This window comes from Mytilus edulis, chromosome 1 (genome assembly GCF_963676685.1).
Source record: "Mytilus edulis chromosome 1, xbMytEdul2.2, whole genome shotgun sequence".
NCBI classification, from domain to species: domain Eukaryota; kingdom Metazoa; phylum Mollusca; class Bivalvia; order Mytilida; family Mytilidae; genus Mytilus; species Mytilus edulis.
In genome coordinates this window covers 41,486,757-41,511,903 of record NC_092344.1, presented here as the reverse complement: position 1 = coordinate 41,511,903, position 25,147 = coordinate 41,486,757, and the positions used below count along the sequence as shown (strand labels likewise).

At 31.5% G+C, this 25,147-nt stretch overlaps 1 protein-coding gene and 1 long non-coding RNA gene across 2 annotated transcripts in view; one reads left to right on the top strand and one right to left on the bottom strand.

Moving 5' to 3' along the window:
* The window catches only part of LOC139482706 (E3 ubiquitin-protein ligase RNF213-like), a 419,318-nt gene that overhangs the window by 232,063 nt on the left and 162,108 nt on the right, over positions 1-25,147 (top strand). Inside the window, exons 33-36 of the mRNA XM_071266774.1 lie at positions 4,324-4,546; positions 11,305-11,475; positions 18,618-18,680; positions 22,856-22,965. Of these exons, the coding sequence (XP_071122875.1) occupies positions 4,324-4,546; positions 11,305-11,475; positions 18,618-18,680; positions 22,856-22,965 (567 nt within the window). The remainder of the gene's footprint in view (positions 1-4,323; positions 4,547-11,304; positions 11,476-18,617; positions 18,681-22,855; positions 22,966-25,147) is intronic.
* LOC139482642 (uncharacterized) lies at positions 5,588-7,291 on the bottom strand. The gene is made up of 2 exons (XR_011654895.1): positions 6,682-7,291; positions 5,588-5,902 (listed from the first exon to the last, which is right to left on the bottom strand). It is a non-coding gene; the product is annotated as an uncharacterized lncRNA (long non-coding RNA).

Genomic DNA, 25,147 nt, shown 5'->3' with positions numbered 1-25,147 from the left:
CAGAAATTCACAATTATATTATGTGTATAAATCTATATGTTATAATACGACTGGAAAAAAAAGTCGTGTATTGCTATCACGTCGTCGTCGTCGTCGACAGAGTGTTTCCGGATAATAACTTTTGTATAAGTAAATAGAAATCAATTTAACCACAACACAAGGTTTATAACCACTAAAGAAAGTTTGGGAGTGATTTGGGGATTATGGTCTCAACTGTTTAGGAATTAGGGACCAAAAAGGGGGTCCAGATAAACATTTTTGTAGTTTCAAGTCCTTAAGTGTATAAATCTCTCTGAAATTATACCACAAGTTTCCATACCACAAAGGGATGGTTATGATTTGCTTGGAAAGGTGGGTGGAGGGGAGGTGTTATGGCTCAAAACGTTTAGGAATTAGAGGAAAAAAAGAGGGGGAAACAAGGGTTTCTTGGTTAATGGCCAATTGAGGGAATTTGACACCAGTGTAAGGAAGGTAATCCAAATATATTGAGGTAATCCAAACATGTTTGATTACCTCTCTCACACTGCTTTTAAATTATGTATAAAGAATTTTTTTTCTCATATCAGATTTCAGAAATTCAAAAGAAAATTTCTTCATATATTTTTTTTTTTTGCAAAAAAAGTGGGGAATACATATTCTTTTCTTTTTCGGGTTAGGATCAATATGCAACAGCATAGTGTATTGCACAAAATCAACAAAAGAAAGGGGGGTATTTTTTTTTAATTTTTCGAGGGGGATGGGGCGTTTCGCAACAGCGAAGTGCAAAACCAAAAAAATAAGTATAAATTCAAATTATATAATCAGTTTTAAGTTCTTCGACTACAGTTATTCTGTGTCAGAAACCTATTATGTGTCAAATATTTAATTACATTCCAAATTCAGACCTGTATCAAGCGTGAATAGTTTGTCCATTTTTGTCCCAACGGTTCAGGGTTGGACCTCTGCGGTCGTATCCAGCTGCGTTCGGCGAAGCAATTTATTAAACACTTAAAGTATATACATATTAAGTTGTGAATATGATGAAAATGATAATCAAAATAAGTTTAAATTGCCCTGGTGTGGAATAAATTTGTGGTAAATTGATCATACTTCTTAATTTCCTTATTATACTGCCTTAATGATAACATGACTTTAATAACTGTTTAAATTTGTTTGCTGGGCATTACCAATAATGGATTCGGTAATTTTCCGCTAAAAAAACCCGAAATTTACCGAATCATTTCATCATACATCAATCTGATCATACATCAAACATCATCATCACCATCACCGATCATCACCTTCATTAACACAAAACGTATAATACTATGACCACTTCATATAATGTTGCGAGCACTTCATATAATGTCGTGAGCACTTCATATAATGTTGTGACCACTACATTTAATGTTTGGACTACTGCGTATAATGTTGTGAGCACTTCATATAATGTTGTGAGCACTTCATATAACGTTGTGAGCACTTCATATAATGTTGTGAGTACTGCATATAATGTTGTGAGCACTGCATATAATGTTGTGAGTACTGCATATAATTTTTTGAGCACTGCATATAGTGCTGATCATTAAACTAAGGCAGTCATGGCGTTCCATACAGCTGAAGCACGCCTCAGGATGTGCGATTTTCTTGCTATTTTGAAGACCAATTGGTCGCCTAAGGCTATTTTCTGATCTTTGGTCGGGTTGTTGTCTCTTTGAAAATTTTATTCTATATTTCAATTCTCAATCATAACATATACAAGTAAATGGGGCAATATGTGCAATTGTTTCTCCATTGGTGGTAATGGTAACGTTTTCTTCTGTAGCTCAATCCATATCGTAAGTTTGTATATATATGATGGCTTGTTTCGAAGCTTTTTACATAACTATGTGGTTAAATTTTCGGGGTACGAAGTGTGATTCATTTTCCCGTAAATTAACATACCCCGAAAATCCTTTCGTGATGCGAATCTTCATGGTAAAAAATCCCTTTTTCACACAATAATTTCTTTGAAAATTCAATACTTTGAAAATTCAATACTTTGAAATCATATAATACTCCATAGTTTTTACAAATTTATTCTAAGGTCTTATACTTTCAAGATCAACACAAATTTAAACATGTTTAAAATCACTACACAGAGATGTTTTGTTTACACACAACTTTTGTGTTCCTCTATTGGAGGCGCATTAGGGATATTGTCCCATATTGAAATCCATAGATCTGATTTTTCCTAATATTCTTCATCTTCATCGGTAAGACTTTCCGAAAAAAAACCTGTGTATTTATGTTCATTTCTGAAGAAAAAAAATCAAGTTGTTTCAGCATTATAAGACAACGACACTTATATCGCTATATTTATTAATTCGGAATACAATGTGCAAGTATAATTGATTTCTTCTAGTATACATTCACAGGTCACAATATGGAAAAAAACAGATGATTTTAACCTTCAATTACAATATACAGACCCAGTTTAAGCATTTGATAAAATGATCATGTGTCTAAAAGCTCATTTTGACTGAGAAATTATGTCAAAATATAGATTTCCTAAAAAAAATCATTAAATTACTTAATTTTTTTTTACCAGCAGAAATCAGTTTTTTTCAACTATAGAAACTACTTAAACTGCTATGAATGTCATATTCATCATATAATTAATGTGCAATGAAGTGCAAATTTAAAAAACTTTTACATAATTCTATTAACCTTTTTAAGTCTTTTACAGTGACACCCTTTTTCAGTAAGAAATGTAAATGAGTTTTTAAGACAAATTAATGACATCACATGTATTATGATTGATCTATGAAAATAATAATAATACATTTGACTTTGACTTTGACTTTGACTATTATTTCAATTGAAAAAATACCCAAAATATACAATTTAGAACTTGCCTAAAATAAAACCAAATGCTTACCGGTAATTCAGAACTTTTTAAAACCTCTAGCTTGCCGTCTCAGGCTAAAACGGAACGATATGTCTGAAACAGAAATCAGACAAAAAATTTACTCAGGTTGTGTTATCATTTCATTTAATGCAAACTGTATTATTTATAGAGAAAAAAACACACTCTTGAAAGTTTTTTCACTAAAAAGGAAACTGCTTCTCCCTTGTGGTTTCACAATCTTAATTTTAACCTTTTAATCAGGAACAACCAATAGTAGCTTTACAATCAAATAGGTGTAAAGGTTTGAGAAAAGAAACGATCTTGTGATTTGTTACTGTGCATTAAAATGTAAAAAAAACATGCTTTTCGTTAATATATGTGTCTGTTTACTTGCATACTTTAGTAACCAGCTGCTTATTAATGGCCAAATAATGGTTTTAACCACATGTGTCAAATTATACTCATACAGAGTGTTATTTCCCTTGATTATCAGCTATTCCTGAACACGTGTGTAATGACTGGAACAATAATTTTAAAAAATGCCTTTAGTGTGTTGTATTCTCTTACAATTTAACAATATTAAATGTTTCCATATATAAGATCATTGAAGTTAGTGCCTTTTTCAAGTCACCTTCGGAATCTCTCGGGGTAAACATAGTTTTTAAAGTGCCTAAAAGAAATGCACCAGCCCTAGGCCTGTACCAGTAATACATTTCAAATCGAAAATTGATGCTGATCTTAAAACTTTTATTTCCACAATTTTCTCTGGTGTACAAGATGCAATCATGGATGAATCAGTCTGACATCCTCTCAAATCCATCTCTCAAATAGGGGCAATATGCGCAATTGTTTCTCCATTGAGGGTAATAATACCGTTTTCTTCTGTAGCTCAGCCCATATCGTATGTTTGTATATGTATGATGGCTTGTTTCGAAGCTGAGACGTTTTCACATAATTAACTCCATAGTTTTTACACATTTATTTTAAGGTCCTATACTTTCCAGATCAACACAAATGGTTAAGCTCAGTCAATTGTTAAAAATCTAAACATGTCAAATATCACTACACATAGATTTTTTGTTTACACACAACCTTTGTGTTCCTCAATTGGAGGCGCATTAGGGATATTGTCCCAAATAATAATGGATATTAAACTGGACATATTCTTCGATTGGATCTGGATCAAAACTGGTAACAAATGTACTTCCGGGTTCGAATGGCTACCACTATAACTTATGTTTGTTTTATTACATTATTTTCCGAGATCACGACTGAAAACTTTGAAAGCCTTATAATGATAGCTTTAGTTAGATTTTAGATTATGTAAATTTATTATCCTTCTATTGAAATTTCGAATAAGAATTTAAGTTGGGACTAAGCGTGACACTGTAATGCAAAGCTGGGGGGGGGGGGGGGTAATACTATATAAACAATAATGATTTTATTCTTTGTAGATGTCAGTCAGTATTCATAGATAATGTTGAACTTGCAGCAAATATTGCTAAGAACACGGCTTTGAAAGAAAATGTGTTTATGATGATTGTTTGTATTGAACTACGAATCCCCTTATTTCTTGTTGGCAAACCTGGCAGTTCCAAATCTCTGGCAAAAACAATAGTTTCTGATGCTATGCAGGGAAATGCAGCTCACAATGATTTATTCAGGAGTTTGAAAGAGGTAATAATATGCACTATAACATTCATTAAAATTAATGGAAACAAGTTAAGAATAAGGTGTTGATTTGACCATAGATTGCTTGCATAATATAATTTCAACGGCTAGCGGACGATAACGGTTGGTTCAAACTATTACAAAAATCCAATAAAAATGAACGATTGTGCTCATGTTTGTGTGTCCACAAATTATTAGTAAGGAATCTAACCTACAAATAATTTTAATTGCGACTGTCACGAATCTTAAACAAAAACCTTGAATAACATTAAACAAATTATAACTTTGTTCACATTTACACAAAATTTGGATTAAATCCCTTATTTTGCATATAGTTAAGATAGTTCACATCATAATCAATAAGTGTATTGTTATGAAAATTCAACCAGTTGCATAACACCTGGGCTAACCAACAAACAAACAAGCTTACAGAAATTCTGAAAATATAATGATCCCTGATTTCGATAGACGAGGAATGACAAAGGTAAAAATATTCATAAGGATTTAACATCATTGAAGTTTAAATCTTTGGAAAAAATCTACAACTAGTTATGACTCATAAAAAAATTATGTTTGTTGTTAGTTTTTAAACGAATGAAAACCGTCTAATTGTTAGAGACATACCATAAAGATTTGCATGAAAAAAACATGATTATGACTATGTTGTCTTCAATATATATACAATATTGGGTCAATGTCATTAAAAATCCCAAAATGAACAAAAGAATTTAAAATGATTGCACGTTATCTCTTTATTTGTTGATATTAATTATTAAAACATTGTTGTGACGTCATTCTATTGTTTTACCTGTTCTTTATTTCAGTGATTGGACTATCATTTACCTGTAAGAAACCATTATGTCACCTTTAGCTGTCCAATATTTTTAAGAATAGCCCTCCTCTTTCTTAAAAATATTGGACAGCTAAAGGTAGCATAACTGATTCTTACAGGTAAATGATAGTTAAATCACTCAAATAAAAAACCTATTAATACCCCAATTGTTTTCATCTTGTAAACATTAAATACAACCAAAGAACAAATGACAGTTAAATAAAAACATTTTATTAAAGTCACTTTCCAATACAATAACTTTGTCACTCATCAAAACGGTTTCTTGAGGAAAAGAAATCACTTTCAAATTGATTTTTAACACATCCAATACTAATATCACAGCCATTTTCTCGTGTTTTGGGGTTGTCTCTTTTAAGACTAATTCAATAAGTTGATTATGCTCGTTGAAAGTCTTGTTCTTTGGATTTTATGAATTTATTTCTTTTTTCAAAAGAGTTATCCTCATCCGTCTTTAGACTATCAAAATTGACCTCTGGTGTTGCTCTTATTCTTCCTAACATCAGTTTCAACTACAATTAAAAATGAATAAATCAATGAAGTAATTATTTTTTAATTTGATAGATCATGCTACAATACAAGGGCCATGAACAAACTAAACCTTATCCTGTGTAGAAAGTGCGAATTTTGAACTTCCTTCATGAACTAGGGGACTATAATAGTTTTAATAATATTCAAGTTTCTAATTTGATTAAGAAATATTGTTTTTTTAAGTCTGATATTATTGCTTAAATATAAATATAATGCTACACTTCGCTCATGAACCACGATGAATATGGAAAGTAGAATAAAGGAACACATTACCGCATTTTATCTGTCAAACAAACCAATCGTGTTTCCGATTCGCACTTTTTTGCAGTGATCGTTTTATGAGAGATTTTTTTTTCAAAAGAAGATCGAGACAAGAATATATTTCGGTAACATTTATAAAACACAAAGGACTCAATAAACAAATAAACGAAAAAAAAGAGCGACACGACCTTGCAGAAAGAAAAAAAAACAGAAAGGGGGGGGGTGTATTCAGGTGGTACCGTTTGGGTACAGTCTCTTGAAAAATCCAATAAAAGAATATAACTGATTGCATGTTGCTATTTCTTCATTTGTTCAGATTAATTAATATGTATTTGTAATAAAATCGACTGCGGTGCACTCGATATGGTTCAACAAGAACCTGTTTTCATATCCTATTCTTTTTCTTTTTTCATTCACTTGGTAAAAATAAAACCCAAGAAGAAACAAGAAACTAAAAGAGGAGGACTACATTTTGAAATATAATATATATAAAACTAACCATTGTTAGCTGCTTTGTCTATATCCTCTTTGTAATCCACACTGAATACTGTATCTGAATAGATTCCAATTACACATTTGATTTTAATCCAAAGTTTGAAACAACACAATCACTAATACATGCAACGACATCTTTTTCTTCGTTTTTGCATTTAAAATATACTTTCATCACTTTATCCATTTTGAAACACAAACCGTATGTAATGGTATCCACGGACACTATGAGCAGAAAATGTGAGTAGTCCTTGCGCACGTAAAAATCACGATACACATACCCTGTGTCTTACTGTTATTCTTCATGTAGCAATACATGTTGTTTACCTTCAGCTGTACTTTCTTTTTGTCTATTTGTATTAAGTTTAGTTATTGTTTAAAGGGGCCAACATGTAGGATATATTTTAATGTAAAGAAAGTTTATTCACAAAACAATTTTCATACTTGATGAAAATAAATCTTTGCTGGCTTTTCTTTTATTTTAACTTTTATCGACGTGTTAAACAATGTTTTAAGTAAGATATAAGCCTCTAACAGTCCATTCTGTAAAATATTGAACAGGTCTTCGGCCTGCGGCCTCAGACCTGTCCAATATTTTACAGAATGGACTGTTATCGGCTTATATCCCTTACTGAATCTGTTTTCACACGTTTTTCTTTTTTTTTTCATTCACCAAGTAAGACATAAAACCCAAGATGAAACAACAATCTAAAAGAGGATTTGTATTTTGAAATAAAATATACATTAAACTTGCCATTATTGTAATTATCTGCTATAACTATCTCCTCTTTGTAATCCACACTGAAGTCGAATATATCGAAATAAATATTTGATTTAAATCAAACGTTTTAAACAAAACAACCAATATTTACGATATCACTTTCTGCGTTTTTTTGCATCAAGAATATACTTGCATCGTCTTTATTAATTATGACACACAAAACGCATGTAAAGGAATTCACAAAAATCATTTAGGGTAGTCCTTGTGCTTGTGTTAAACAATGTGTTAAGTAAGGAATAAGCCTCTAACAGTCCATTCTGTAAAATAGTGAACACTGTCCCTGTTATAGGTACGTCTGAACCAGTGACAACTCTAAGACAGATTTAAACCATCGTACCACAATTAATGGTGATACATGGCTGCAAACACATTCTGTATATGATATTCGTCTAAATACCAGCCCAACAATGTTAGATTTTCTAGTTAGAAAAAGCCAATTTTTATTCTTCCTCGACCAATAATCGAACTCATTATACTTATATATCGTGACACCAAATCGCCTTCATCTTGCCCGGCGCGCAAAATTACTCGACGACGTAGGCTTGGCAAATATCGAGCTTCCGGTGACCTTCATTTTAGTTAAGATTGCATGTCAACCAAATTTTGTATTTTTTGAAAAAAAATTGCCAAAAAATGCATATTTCAACTTTTCTATTTTGAGGATTTGAAAGCGACATTGTCCAATTTTCTCGTATGTTTTTCAGAAAAACGCAAATGTATACAGCATAGTTAGCACTGTAGTTATGAAGTTTGAATACTACTTTTCCAAATCGACTAGAAAAATGCGTTGGACTCTCTTTAGATTTATCACCATAGCAACCGATTTTTTACTTGGAAACGGAGTTATTATTTGCAGAATATTTCAGTTTAAGAGCTTAAGCCCGTTAAGGTGGTATCGGTGTCTTCCTCCATCTTGGATTGTAAAAAAAGAGAGAACCAAAGGTCCAGATTTTTTATCAAGTTAGCAAAAATTGATGCAGAAATGCAGATATTTAATGTGAATTTTCATTTAAAAAAACAATTTATAGGAATATAACTTATAAATATCAATATTTTTGCAAATGTTGATTTTTTTTTTTAAATGGGCATTTTAAGGGGAGGTAACTCTAAAACAGTGCATTTTCTGAAAGATTCTACATGGAATTTTCCTATTTTGTATTTTAGCCGGAAAAAACGTACGGTGACCCTATCTTTTCTTTCAATATTCTCAAAGCATTGTCTGAAAGCTATCTTTTCCTTAAGTATTTAACGACTCTATCATTTTGTTTAGTTAACAAAATGGTGTTTTTCCTGTATAATCCATACAAAATGTGTCATTTTGTCACGTCCTGTAGCTTGAGAAAATGCGCGGTGACCTATCATTTTTATTATATTTTTCAACATATATCAATAGATACTACGCTTTGGCAAAGTATGAAAAAATTTTATCATTTTTATTTTAGACTCCCATACAACCTTAAATATCCTTAATTGAATCATAACCAATAGGAAACTGCATAAAAGCTAACGGGAACTTTAAATTACCACCGTCAAGTGTTGTTGACTTTAATTGAAATATTTAAGCATACACAAAAATGTAGCAGATCGTCCGTTATGCTAAGGATCACGTGCTCTTTTATTGTTTCAATACTAAATAATGGAGAATATATAGCCAATCCACAGCATGTCTCTTTCGAAATTTCAACTCTAAAGCCGTATTGGTTGATAACGAAACTACAATCTCGACTTCTGCCACGCCCCAAAGGCCTAACAGGCAGAGAACGTTAGTATACAGTCAGCAACAACCATTATTGATTGTGCTTCCAAGCATGGCAATAGTAAACAACACAAGCCTCCGTTTTTCTTTGATAATAACGATGTTTAATTTCTAATTCGTTAAGTCATATATGGCTAGGCCGAGAGTGAATACTAACTTTTGTGCAACCTTCATTCATATCAATATACTACATCAAGCACTCACAATATTTGATAGCTAAAGAGTGGCTTGGATATAGAAAAAGGAAATAAGCTGTATATTTTTAAATATAAAACAAATATCCACCGAAGACCAAACGACGGTGATTCAAACAAATAAGTTAATATACGGCCTTCAACAATGAGCAAAATCATTACAATGTAGTAAATTGTGAAACAATTCAGACGAAGATCACCAACAGCCTGCAGATGGTTAACAAAACACCATAGGACAGAAAACAACAAATCAGATCCCTGGCTACTGCATCTAGTACTAACAACGATAATACTTTAAAAAGATTTTTGATAAGGATACAAGTTAAAACAAATAAAATATGGACCAATTCAGTACTCCCTTTAAGTTGCACTCTACTTACGAACTCAGCACCAGGTTTTCAAGATTGTAAACGTTGTTTTTATTTTTGGTGAATTATAACCGCTAGAACATAATTGGCGTCTTAAGTCATTCATCGAAAAGCTAAAAAGATACCAACGTAAAGAATTTGATACTGTAACAAATATACCAAAATTATATATATCAGAGCTAACCTGTGCAGCTATTATTTAACATTTAATAGCTTACTTAATAGATGTAATAGGCAAAATAAATGGGGGTCTAAATGTTTCGGTAAAGATAACAAGTACATTATGAATAAGCTTAAACAATCCGGTTGTAAATATATCATTTGATTCACATTTGATACTGGAGGAATAACATTTGTTAAAATATCGAATTCCTTACACCAAAAAATGTATTCATAGATATTTTAAATGATCCTTATAGTTAAGCCTCAGACTTGAAAGTTCTATTTGTTAATCATGGTACCGCAATTACAAGCATTTAGAGAGTATACTAGAATAATTTTGTTTTATTGTTCACGCTTTACGAATACTAATTTCTTAAACATTAACCTTTTGCAGTTTCAATTAAAAACTAAATAGCGGTTACTTAGTGAAGCATTTTAGCTCATTGCTTAACTGAAATGTTTTTGTTATATAGCAAGTTAAATGTGATAAAAAAAAATATCTACTTTCAATTTCAGGGTTTAAACATGTTAAGTGTTTGTGTCATGAAAAATGGGAAAGAAATATGATATATGTACCCACTGATATTTTTGAAATACTAATTTTAAGCTGTTAACCTGGATACAAACTTCTAACGTGATAATATTTATGAGTACGTTACTAAAATATTCAAAACATGTTTGCTATTTTATCAATCAATAAACGTTTTGTTTTAAAAGGGACATGCTTTTTTGTTCTTATGATTTTCTATTTTTTTATAATAATTACTAATCTGCCAAATCTTAATTGAAAACAATACATTGTATAAAATCAGATATATCTTGCTTTCCTTTTATTTATAGAAAACCTAATCGCATAATTCATATAGGGCAAAACATTCAACGAGTGACCGAACAACACAATAATATTTGAGCTGATTCTTTTGCGACATTTGAATTCAGTGATTAGTAATTATTTTTATGTGAAATAGATTTTTTATGAAATTAATGTATAAATGTAAGGAACTATATCTTTTTTCTACGCATTCACGGTTTGTTTTGATTCTACGTGATCGATGTCTTGACAAGGCCTATTGTCGTATGACGTCAGAGGAGTGAAATAACCACATTTATTTCATATGTGAAATAATCGGTTTTTTTTTTTCACTGGGAAAGCTATGTAATTCATTGCGATTAATAGTTTTATGTATTAACTATGTACTCGAAACGTTATGCAATTTAATCACTAAGTTATTTTTTCTCAACATACTTTTTTATGCTTATTTTAGCATGTTGTGCAGATAAGTTAGAAGAATAATGATTGCATATTTGTAGTCTAATCACATGCAATATTAGCTGTAAATGGGATTGTGTTGTATCTTTTTCCTTACAGGTTAAGATGGTATCCTTCCAGTGCAGTCCTTTATCCACACCTGATGGCATACTTGGAATTTTTAGAGAATGTGCTGCATATCAAAAAGAAATGAACTTAAACAGATTTGTGTCTGTCGTAGTACTAGATGAAATAGGCCTGGCCGAAGATTCACCTAGGATGCCTTTAAAAGTAAATACATTGCACTTTTTGATTTTACGTTTTAAGTTGTTGGCACTGCAAAAGTTCAAATAACTGAAAAGAGAATTTTGTGTATGAATTTGCATTAATTTTTACTTGACATTTTCTCTTTGTCTGAAATGTTTGTAAAAAATCTTGACAAAGTCTAAATTTGTCTGGTATAAGTATCAAGATTCTGTAATATTGCTCTCGACTATCTGTGTCATTACTTGATTTTACGCGATATATGTTTTGACAGTATTATCCTTGTCTAACAATTTCTTGACACTTTTTCAACAGTCTTTAACGTGTCAAGGTTAGTCTCGATCAATTCTCGACTGTCTTACATCTGTCTCGATAAGTCTTGATAGATTCTTGACAATCTTCTTGATGCTCGAATATGTCGCAACGTATTCGTGACAGTCTTAAAGATGTCTGAACAGTATAAATTTCGTTAGAATAGAGTATCGATAAAAGTCTGAACGCTTACTAATGCTGTTTTATATACTTATTTCTATTACCGCTCAAATAAGCTTAGAAGAATTGTGATACAATAAAACATTGTTTTGTTTTTCTAAATAACAACATTTCGGTACAATAATTGTTTATGTGAACATTGAATAAATGAAAGAAAAATTGAAATTGTCTACAGTATGATTCCTTTCAATCATTTAGCACATTCTGTACTAATAATATTAATTAATCAACATTTGTGATGATTTACAAATCAGCATTTTAATTGGTTTATATTGTAATACTTACACTTGTATTTGATAATATTTTAATACTCATATTTGTATTTTAAAAATACGTGCATGACCGATTTCTCTTTTTGTTGTAAAATAACAGTGTATTCTAAACAGGGAAATAAAGCAAACAATATATCATGTATATTGGTTATGATTTGTTTAATCCATAAATGTCTAGTAAATTCAAGACACAATTCAAAGTATTCAAGAAAATTAGGACATAAGTCATAGTTCTAGAGAATGAAATTTGTCTGTTCAGTCATTTACACTTTTGTCGTGAAGGATAACAGTCTCTTTATTTAATGAATGGCTGTTATTTATTTTGACTCTTCACATTGAATTCGCGGATTATGTTAAATGTGAAGAGTCAAAAATTAATTTTATGGTTCAATAAATTCAAAATAAATTATTGCCATTCATTATAAATAAATTTCTATAAAACAATAAGGCTCAAAGATGTATATTAATACGAATAACAACGTACACAGATGTTTGCGTATGAATACACAACGTTAGAGTGGGCGTGTCGCCATAAAAATTGATAACATTGAAAATGAAGCTAATTCTTTTAACTAATCAGAAGAAAGTAAATGCACCAAAATTTATTAAGTATTGATGTATCCTTGCTGTGTTATAGTTCTGACACCATAATTATTATCTGTCTTTTTTAAAAACACAAATTTTCCCATACTTAAAAGAAGCATTTATTTGTAGAAAGAGATTATAAACCTTAAATAAACTCCCGTTTTTTGAGTGAGTAAGCCTTTAGAAAAACATGTATCCTATTTTGTTATATTTGAAAGTAAGTTGTATGTTTTCACTGATAATTGTTTGAATCATTTCTACAAGTTTTTCCACTATTACGGATTCGAGTAAACAAGATTTATTGGAAAGCTATCGTCCTTGCTAAGACTAGAAGTGTATACCTGATATGCTTCACATCTACATGTACCAATGTCATTCCACATTGTGAAAATTACAGTATGTCCATAGAAAGTTGAAATAGACATATTCATATAACATTGACATCAGTTTTTCTCTGGTGGATTAAAGGCACATTAGCAATGATATTTAATCTCATTTTATTTTATATTCAGATTTATTAACTTAGTTTACCAAACTATCAGTGTTTAAACATGTACTTATTTTAATGATTAAGTCAATACATAGTTTACAAAATGAATGTTATAATGCAGGTTCTTGAAGCCACATGTTTTGGTTTCTTTGTTCTTATATTAAAAACTAATCCTTTGAAGGCAATTCTTTATAATCTGAGAAAAACTCTATCACAAGTTTGTGTAATTCCTTTGTCAGGTTAAAATATTTTTCAGTCAGCTACATTTTTTTTGTACTCAAGTGTGAATGAGTAGATGTGAGTGAAAATATTGTGTTTCATTTAGCATCAAATCAGGTTAAATTTATCTTAACTTGGACATGATTTTCCTTCGAATTTTTGGGGACATGAAATATTTTCCCAAAAAAAATGTTTATTTATTAATTTATTTATTTATTAATTTATTTTATTATTTATCTATTTTTCTATTATTTTCAAGTATTACAACAGATACAACACATCAAACATACATACCGTAATATAAGCAATATATTTGAATATCTATTTATACCTTACATATATTTTAAACAATTCTATTGGGTGAAACGGTATCACGTGACATGGAATAATTCAGTTGTTTTTCATTCAATTGCAAGGAAGGACGAATTACCCTAAAAATTTGCACCAGCGGTGAATAACCCTATTATTCACCGGTGAATAACCTTTTCAGTTTGTTGATTTGTACTTGAGTTACCTCCCATGAAAATGACGTCACAGACGTAAATAAACAAAATGGCAGCGTGCACGTTACACTGGAAGCCCACCGAGAGAAATGGGAATAAGGCAGTGGTCATGAAAAGAGTGCCAGCAGCCGTGTCTCTTATAAACGGTCCTTTTCAGGGCCATCAATATTTTACAAAAAGATTCTACCTTTGTTGTACATTCGAGAAATTCTAGAACACAAAGCCGTAAAGGTATTTTCAGCTTGTGTGTTTGTGTTGACTGTTGTGTAAAGTCTAAAGAAAGTGTTCGAAAGGCCTTTCCAATGTTAGTTCGGTATAATAAAGCAATTGTGGCCCCTTAGAGTCGATGAATATCCAAAATTGTCAACCCTTAATGAAATAACCTTCTCGTGTTGACAATTTTGGATATTCACCTCTTCAACGGGCCATAATTGTATATTATCGAAAATTCAATTGTATATATATTGAAAGGAAATATAATTAAAGCAAGAAAAGATAATTTGAGTTATATATTTTGTGAGACGGGTATAGTATTTTATTATCTGATATTAAAAAAATCCTTTATAATATAAATAAATCCGACTAAAAATTTCTAACTATTTAAAAATGATTATTCATTACTAATAATTGATTTAAATAAATCACACGATATTTTAATACTCAAAATTAGATTTATTAATATTAAAAACTTATTTTGTCAAACCAAACACTACCAATTGACGGTTAGTTAGGTTGGTTCCCGATCACAATATTCAGTATTTTGTACATTTACCAACATTAGCTAATACCCGAAACGTAGTACCGGGAATCAGGATAACGGTTGTTGAGATCTAGCTAGACAATCCATTTAGCTTGAATGTGTTCTCATTTGTTTTGGTGGATATGATTGGATGAACTTACTTAGCCTGGTCGATAACCCATTATGATTGGGTTCATATGAATTGGTATTGACAACAGGGCGTAATGCATTTACGAATCTCTAGTAAATTGTTATTATCCAATAATGTATTTACTGCGTTCCTTTATCATAGATTGTCGACCGTTTATACATTTATGATCGATTATAATAGATTGCATTTACGAAAATGCATTTACGGTCAATAATTATTGTCTATAACGATCGACCGATAATCTATCATTACCCCCGATAAATAAAGATGATCTTATTTATGTGTTTCCTGCGTGCCATATCAGCTTGTTAAAATGTTTATGTATTAAAAAGTTTTATAAAAAAAAAAGGGACTACAAATGTCGACAATAACAAAATCTCTAAAATGGATATCAGAAGTTGTGGTATGAGTCCTAGTATTACAGATGATTTGACAATGAAGGAAAAAGTGTAACTCATTATCTAATCAAGATAAGCCATTGTATTCATCACTTTGTGTAAGTTGTCTGTTGAACAGCAAACTTAAACTGAATTCGTTTTAGTCGACAAACATATTCGTAAGACAGGTTCAAGTATGTAAATAAATTCATATGACATTATGTGGTAGTTGAAATTATGAGCTGAATCAGACTAGTTCAGACTAAATTTAAAGGTGACAACTGGACTAGACAAGTCAAGACTGGCCAAGACATGTATTGACTGATCGATACTGAGTCAAGACTGGTCAAGACAGGTTGGGACCATTTTAGACTAAATCAAGTTAATCAAATACTAAATCAGACTTAACCCAATTAGCAATTTTGCGCTTGTCCCAAGTCAGGAGCCTCTGGCCTTTGTTAGTCTTGTATGATTTTTAATTTTGGTTTCTTGTGTATAATTCGGAGTTGAGTATGACGTCCATTATCACTGTACTAGTATACATATTTTTTAAGGGGCCAACTGAAGGACGCCTCCGAGTGCGGGAGTTTCTCGCTACATTGAATATCCATTGGTGGCCATCGGCTGTTGTCTACTCTATGGTCGGGTTGTTGTCGCTTTGACACATTCCACATTTCCTTTCTCAATTTTATTATTAAGTAAAGTTGAGACCAAAGTAGATACATGTATGTACTGTCGAGACCAAAATCGAGTGCAGTAAAGTACTGTCGAGATAAAGTCAAGTCCCATTAAGTAAAATCTGTGCTCAACTTTACTGGTCGAGCACAAAATATGGTCTTTCCGACTCCTAGCAGTTTTTAGTGTATAGTATAAAAGTGAAAAAACTATCTGAATGTTTCAAAAGCCTTTCGAGATTGTTTGTTGTATAGAAACAGCGATACGTTTACCGCATAACAAATGTCTTAGCGAATTTTGCACTAAAAATTGAAGCTTCCGTTTAACAAACAAATATTAAAACACCTACTTGAAAATATCTCAGCTTTGATACAAAAACATATGTCATACCTATATTTATGTTAACAATTTAGGAGGGAAAACAATTGATTTAATGTCACCATCAACGTAACTTTGGCAAACACACTTTTTATTCAACACACCAATTTTTTTATTGCATTTTACCAAGCTGATGGCCACGCTTCGACGAAGTCAAAGAAGCGAAACGTATGCTTGCCATCATGTCGGTACCGTCGACAGTTTTTTTTTAAATGTGTGAATAGGTAGTCTACTGGGAACCAACTTCGGCGACATTTGGTTTGCAGTTGCATTGGCATTTGCAAATATAATGCAATGTTTTGCTTATATCCCCTCAGCTGTCATGATCTGTTTACTTTGACACTTTTGAATAGTGAACATGTTAAATTTTGTAATGTGGTCTGTTAACAATTCAATGACATTTGGCATATAGTTGTGTAGGATATCTCGTTTCAAACATTATTTGGCTAGCTCATTACGGCATGCATATGGTTTCTTAATTTTGAAAGTGTTGCATAGTCGACATATAACATATTGGCATTATATATAATAATATCAGTGAAACAAGCTTCTTTGGACTATTCTGGAACTACCACTGAACAATTATAATCGATCTGTCGACTTCACTCTTACATGTGTTATATTAAGTTGGCAAATCAATCATCATGGCTGCATTGGCTAAACTAAAAGCCAAAGATACATTGCAAGATATTGGCTAAAATTGTCTAGACATTCCAATAAAAAATGGATTTAACAGTTTAACTGATGTATACCCACTTCTATTCCATATATATTTTTACAAAAAGTCTGTTAGAATATGGCACGACATCCTGAAAAAATAAAACCAAACGGAATCGCATATATGTTTTTTTTTTTGTTTTAATGTTTTCATGATGTCGTGTCATATTCTTACAGACTTTTTGTAAAAATATATGGCGGTGGGTAAGGACTACAAATAATTAAAATTAAAATGTGTTACTTTCTTTTTTTGTTCAATTTTGGTTGTTTAAATGAAAATGGTTGAACAAATCGACTTAACACAGATCTTTGTCGATAAACACTATTATGTTGTATTCCTATACATGATTTTCTCCTTGTTACAGGTATCCAAAAACAACAGAATAAAAAAAATGGCTGCCCCAATGATACAAGTATACAAAAAACTGTGTTATAGAACAGATAAGCACCTTTCGAAAATATGTTATAATGTTTTCATTTATTATGCAAATTGCAAGTTATGAACACTGATTTGATATATTGTTTTAACCATTTTTTAAATAAAGTTGAAATGCTTCTCAAATATAATTAATCGAACGTTGACAATAGAAATAACCTGGCAGCAAACATACTCAGATATATAATAGGACAAAATTTGTAAGAAGACTTAGAATTCTATTTTTCTCAATTTTACCCGTTTTCGCCTATTATCTTGAAATTGTTAAAAGTGCCTTTGGTTTCTATAAAACTTTTAAAATGTCTAGGCGAATTGTTAGCAAATTAACATTAAATATGGTATATAAGTAGAATAATTTAGAGATAATGACCACATCAGTCATTAAATTGTTCCTATCAGTACTTTTCAATCAAAAACAAGATATAATGTAAGACATTGGCAAGTTATATATTTTATAATGTATCATGTTGACAAGAAGAGGCAAACAATACCAAAGAAAAATTCAAACCCATAAGTCGAAAATAAACTGACAATGCCATGACAAAAAAAAGTCTACTAGACAAACAACAGTAAAAACAAACATATTAACATGAAAAACTATCGACTGAGTAACACGGACCCCAGCAAAAGCCGAGAATTATCTCGGATACTTGAGAAGGATAAGCCGATCCAGCATGTGACATTCGTCGCAAGGATCATATAAGTACGAATACGATGATAAGTCCAGTTCGGTAGTTCACGTTACATAAGATGTGGAACATATCCGTCCTCATCAGTGACACAGATATACTAAAACTATAATAACGGTCAACTAACTCGTGATGGCGTCCGTAAAATGTACGTAGGATGAAGTTAGAGGTATAAAAAGGCGAATGTTCTGAAAGTATCAGTTTATACAGAAGAGAAAGGCAACCTACATCGTGCAAAAATAAGAGATATTTCATTGATATATCTCATACTTAGTGGTTTGATAAGTTGACACCAATAGAATGCTCCATACATCAAATCAACAACTCAATGTGATGCGACCGTTTGATCAACCTTTCCCGTAGTGTTGACTGCATGAGATGTGCTTATTTTAATGTATTTGTAGCCTCAGTTTTTAACAATGAATGCAATTAATTTATTATTGTAGACTCTCCATCCATTGTTAGAAGATGGGTGCTGTGATGATGAAGAACCAGAGCCACATAAAAAGGTCTTTATAAGTTAAAAATTTAAGTTTACAAAAAAGAAATTTAAAATCATAGAACCAAATATAAACGCAAAAAATCAAACATATGCTGTAAATCATCTTGTGTACATTTTCCCGTATAAAAGCCTATGTGAAGACTTTTAAAAAATGAGTGATGTACGTCATAACGAACTTTTATTACCCAGTTTTTGTGGCAAAAAAGACGGCTCTATTTCTTTTTTTATAGACAAGTTATAGTCTTGCATTTATTTTCGAGTTAAATGTTTTTCTATAATACTTTATATTGTAATTTAACTTATGTCTATACATATAAAAGAGGGACGAAAGGTACCAGAGGGACAGTCAAAATCTTAAATCGAAAATAAACTGACAACGCCATGGCTAAAAATGAAAAAGACAAACAGACAAACAGACAAACAATAGTACACATGACACAACATAGAAAACTTAAGAATAAGCAACACGAACCCAATAAAAAACAAGGGGAGATCTCAGGTGCTCCGGAAGGGTAAGCAGATCCTGCTCCACATGTGGCATCCGTCGTGTTGCTTATGTGATAACAAATCCGTTAAAAATAGTCTAATTCGGTAGGTCACATTCATGAAAGGGAAGGGGATTGTAGTTACGACGTAAGGAACATATCCGATATCATTTGTGAAACGGTTATTCCATAACGGTCAACCAACTCGTGATGGCGTCCGTAAAATTTACGAAGGGATGCTTTCAACTTCATCATTTGGAACTCTTGTTATAAAACATGGAAAATTCACATCCCAAATGCTTTTGAATTTTTATCTTATTTATTTTCGAATTAAAGACTGTATTGTAAGTTCCTTTAATTTCATAGTTTAAAAAAAATTTATCGTCAATACCTGGGTTTTAACAGATTTTGCATAAATAGGTTTTTTTTGTCCTCCTTGATTCCTATTATGAGAGTTGGGTTTCTGACTGTTATCGGGTTTGTCGGATGCTGGGTTTTATGGACTGTCGTTGTTTGCCTGTTATGGTTGGACTTAACCAACAGCACACCTTACGGACTTATGAGTATGGGTAAGGGCCTGAAAACAGTTAAAACAAACACAGTGAATTTGGTTGTAGATGCTATATCTTCTAAAGCGCATTCGATAATCATATATATTTAACACAATATAAAAGTATATAATACAAATAATAGAAACATGTAATTCATATAAATGATCAAATAATATCTATAGTCTACAAATATTATGTAAATGCATGAGCATATGCATTTAAACTGACGAACACGTATGCTTATAATATTTCTTATAAATAAAAGCTTATTTAGCATTCAAATATATGAGCAAGATGCGGACTTAATCTTAAATATATGAGCATAATGCGAGACCGACTATTTGAACCTACCAGAGCATAAAGTACGTGCTAAACAGCATAAAATATTGAATATATAATATTTTGACAATGGGCATGTAAGAACATGTTGAGATCTGGTATCTTTCGAAATATAAACATGGTAGAGCATATATGACGCTTGTAAAAACTAAAACTATAAACCTATCAACCCAAAAATATCAATTCCGACAATGAGCATTGGTTGAGAAATATTCGAAATCGAGACAAACTTAGCATTACGAAACTAATCGTAAATATTTAAATAATATCAATATGAAATAATATAATATGAAATGGGGAAACTAGCTATTAAAATATACATGCTTAATTTGTATCAAAAATGCATGACTCATAATAATATAGGACTAAACGACAAGAATAGTTTACGATAAATAATTTCTTATTAAATTAACCTACATATGTGAAAATTACGCATAACGCGTTTATTAAAATAATCAATATCTTATCCTTGCGGAACTACCTTAAATCGTATTAAGTATGAACAAGCGATAAGTTAAAATTATCATTTCCAACATGCGAGCGTAAAACTTAATTCTATAACGCGTTTAAAAATACCCTTGAGTACAGAAAATTTGTCAAGAATAAACCAACCTTTTTTTGAACATATATACATCTATTTACACTGATCGAGAAACAACAATTTGGTCTTGATTTCATTCCTTGCAGAACTTATAGATAATTAACTTTTAATTTACTAAATAAAATGGAAACGAAACATAACGAAGTTTCATGGTACAATTAAATAAAATACTAAATAAAAATACTTGACTCACCTGAAAACAGTTAAAACAAACACAGTGAATTTGGTTTTAGATGTTATATCTTCTAAAGCGCATTCGATAATGCCACTTTTGGGACTAGGTATAATATGATATACATTTAGAATCAGGAAAACATGAACAAACACAATTATAACATTTTATGGAAAGAAGTATGATATATGCCAGGGTTGTGGAAAATAATAAAAACTGCCTTCACACGTGGCTTTGATAAAACATACATAATTAATCACAATCTGATCAGAAAATTTTTAATAAATCAAGTACAATTATTGGTAACTTTCACATATCAACTAAACTAACAAGTTTGCAGAATAAATGATGTCCAACTTTGACTGATGAAAGAAACTTACTGGAGATCGTGATTGCATGTGTAGGCGTTTTAAAATAATGCAAGTAACTTTTGTATTATTACTTTATTTAAATCAAAAAACATAATTATGAAAAAAATGTTGCCAACTAGATTACTAGAAACGCAATGCCGTAACATGAGTCAATTATGGGCCCCTGCATGGCCGTCAAAATCGAGCATAACCCATACCACATAGCAAGCTACAAAAGGTCCTTGTTTTATTTGCAACGAAACGAACACAAACACGTATAATATACAGCAATTAACAACAGTAACTGAATTAAAGGCTCTTTACAGGTACAAACAGAATATGGTGGGTTCAATTCTACCACTAACCTTGGATAGTTTGGTGGAAAGGAATAGTTTGTGATTATTTTAGTTAGAAATTATCCATCGTTAGAATCAGATATTCCATCATGGCCAACCAACTCATCCGCAACATGTTCTTTAAAAAATATCATAATTTATACGCAATTTTGAATATCCTTGTTACTTATTTATAATCTTTCATATATGATTGCTTAATACAAAGCTGAGTCCACAAACGTAACGTCTTCAAATTACTAAAACTATTTACGACGTCGGCATTTCCCCCCAGAAAACAAGCGCGTAACAAAAACACTGGACACTTAGTTTATCACATAACTTTAAATATTTACGTTCAACATATTTCTTTTTTCTTTCGAACAAAAAAGTGCAGCAAATGCACATTGTGTAAATATAAATAAATATATGATAAGAGCAGTGCAATGGAAATGATTAGCGACTATGTCGTAAACCTTTTTCAGAAAATAGCGTTAAAACGTCATTTCTTTAGATTGTAACATAATAGCTGGACATTAAAAAAATTCAGGTGTTCAGTCGAGACTATCGAATCCTTCATATTTTGCAGATTATCTTAAACTTCTGGTTATGCACATTTTGAATACCAAGTCATTTTGAAATAAAAAGATTGCAATTACATATTTTTTCTTGCCGATTCTTCCATTTCGATTATTAGTCCTTCCAAATTACTACTTCTTACACATAACGAAGATAATTCCAAACTTATCTACCATGATCGTTTTTGATTTTTTTTGCGATGAATTTCGTGTGATGTCCGAGTCCGAATCCGAATAATTCGGTAATGCGAAAATGCAGGAAAATATGTTGAATTTGTATAAGTTTTAGGTAAAAAAACTCTTATTTATTTATGCCTATTTAATGTTACAAGTTACACCGTATTTTTGCCGTTTTCTATATGTCCGTTTCATGTTTTATAGATTAAACTTGAATTTACCTTACTATAATTAATGTGGATTTTAATGGCATGCATTTAATATTTTATCATAAAAAAATTCTTATTCTTATTTTTATTCTAAAATATTTTGAACACGGTTGTATAAAACTATTTAAAAAGCGCATTTTACAGTTGCCGCCAACTTTGTGCACATGTATTTAGTGGATTGATTTTTGCTATCAGAGGTTTTAATGAGAAAAGGCTATATTTCGTAAGTACAAAATGCAAGTAGTAATATGTGTTTCTTTGATGTAGGTTTTACTCAATATTGAAGGTTTTATGAAAACCTATCATGTTACACAACTTTGTCATTTTGTCTTTATATCGGTATTTGGCTAGTTTTGAATTATACCAAATTCAATATTTTATATTATAGGTTGGTTTCATAGGAATATCTAATTGGGCATTAGATCCAGCCAAAATGAACAGAGGTATACTGGTACAAAGGGATATTCCTGACAAAGAGGAGCTACTTAGTAGTGCACGGTAAAATTTCTATCATAGATACATTGTGTATAAACAATTTTTACCAGAGACTTAGGCCGTGTTCACACCAAACGCCGTGTAGAGTAAACATGTTTACAATTAGTTTAGTGTAGTGTACACTGGTTTCACATTACATTTGTTCACATCTATACACCGTGTTTAGCTACCTGTACATAAGATATGTTCCCACCCCTTGTAAACTATATGTCATTTAAATGTTCATTACGTATAACTAAATTCAAAATATATGGACAATTTTTCTAGCGATAAGGGAACAACCATTTGACTTCAAAATGGGGGTGGGGATTGGGGGGGGGGGGGGGGGGTTGGAATGGAAATATTCCGATCCCCAATTTGATAAAATAAAAATGGTCATACAGATGATAAAAAAAATATTATGAATCAAGAGTTCCCCCATACATTATAGTGTTAAATATTGAAAAAAAAAGAATTTGATCACCAGCATCGAAGAAAAGGAATAAAAACGTACGCGCGAAAAAAATCTGACTCAGATAAAAAAAAATAACCCTCCCCCTGTTTTAAGTTAAGTGGTTGCTACTTTATAAAAGCCATTTTTATAATTTGTAGTAGTTTGAATATACTAGAGATGTCTCGATTACGCATTAGAAAACGTTAGCTGCAGCAGCGTGCTTACAGCCGAAGAAAAGGATTGAGATATTAGGGATCACTACATTTTTATCTTTTCTGTTCGTTTCAAATGGTATTTCTTCTCCAAGGAGTATTTAGTAAAGGAATAGGGTAACGTTTTTTTTTTTATTTATTTTAAGTGTTATTTAACGGATCTGATATACTAGACAAACATATCATTTACCTCACACTTTTTTTAGTCATGCATTTATGCGTGAATCGTTGTTTGAGTAAAGACCAGTGGCGAATATTTCTGTGTACGTCAAGTTGATTCGGGAAGACCTTTTCAAATGAATTAGGCAGCAACTATTTACTTCATTTTTTGTGGAGGGGAGGGGGAGCGGAGGACGGGGGGACGTGAGCTATTGATTTTTTTCAGGACAAATTTTGGTGACAAGTCAAAATCAATTTTAGCATTATAAATAGTGGCAGCTGAGGGTGAAACAAACAATTTTTTTTCAGGGCCAAAAACTGGAAACATTTTTTGTTTCCAAAACAAAATCCATAGCTCACCACCCCACCCCCTTGCCTTTATGTTTTATACTCAACAATAATAATAGCCTCCCCCCGAAAATCAATTGGTAGCTGCCTTATGGGTTCGGCAATGATGCTGCTTTGAGTCTTGATCAGGGGTTAATGAAGTACGTTATTTAAAAAAAAAACAAAAAAAACTGTAAAATTTAGACAACAATTTCTGTAAAGAACTATACTAATAATTATCAAAAATATCAATTTTACTCAAAAATAGTTTCCTCCTTAAATATATACACGGTAAAACTAATGTCCTAAATGCCTAGTTTTGTGTACACTTAACCTATACACAAGGCCTACATTGACTATCGACTGTGTGTAGATAAAACATCATTTAAACTACATGTAAACATTGAGTTTTATCAATGGGAACGCAATTGTGTTTAGTTTACGTGTGAGTTACTCTAACACAACACCGATTTTAGGTCAATGTGAACACGGCCTTACGTTTGAATAAAGTGTGACTTGTGTCAAAAGAACTTTTTATTTTCTCTAACATGATTGTTGATCAAATTTGGCATATAGATCATGTACCAGATCTTTGACAAAGTGATATCTAGAAAGGTATGCAAGGCAGTTATCATTAAAGTTACAGAAACGCTAAAATTGTGTATGATCAACTCATTGTCGATGGCCAGCCGTATGAGCCCCCGACCCGTAGTACACCCCCTGATCAACATGTACACGGAAGTTAGGACAACACATCAGACACACATGAACAGTCATTACGATTCTCCTTTGTAAACGTGTGTGGATTAAAATCCAAGTTACTGAATAATGACTTTTGTGATATAATCAATCAATATGACGTTTTTTCATTTTGCGAAACAAAAACTGATAAATATGATGTACTCGACTTACCTGTAAATTATTCTTATTATGCAAAACACAGAAAAAAATTCGGAAGAAAGTCAGGCGGCATTGTAATAGCATTTAAGAAAATTTTTGACAAACATTTGAAATTTTTAGATACTGATTCCGACTATGTTCAGTGGTTTGAAAT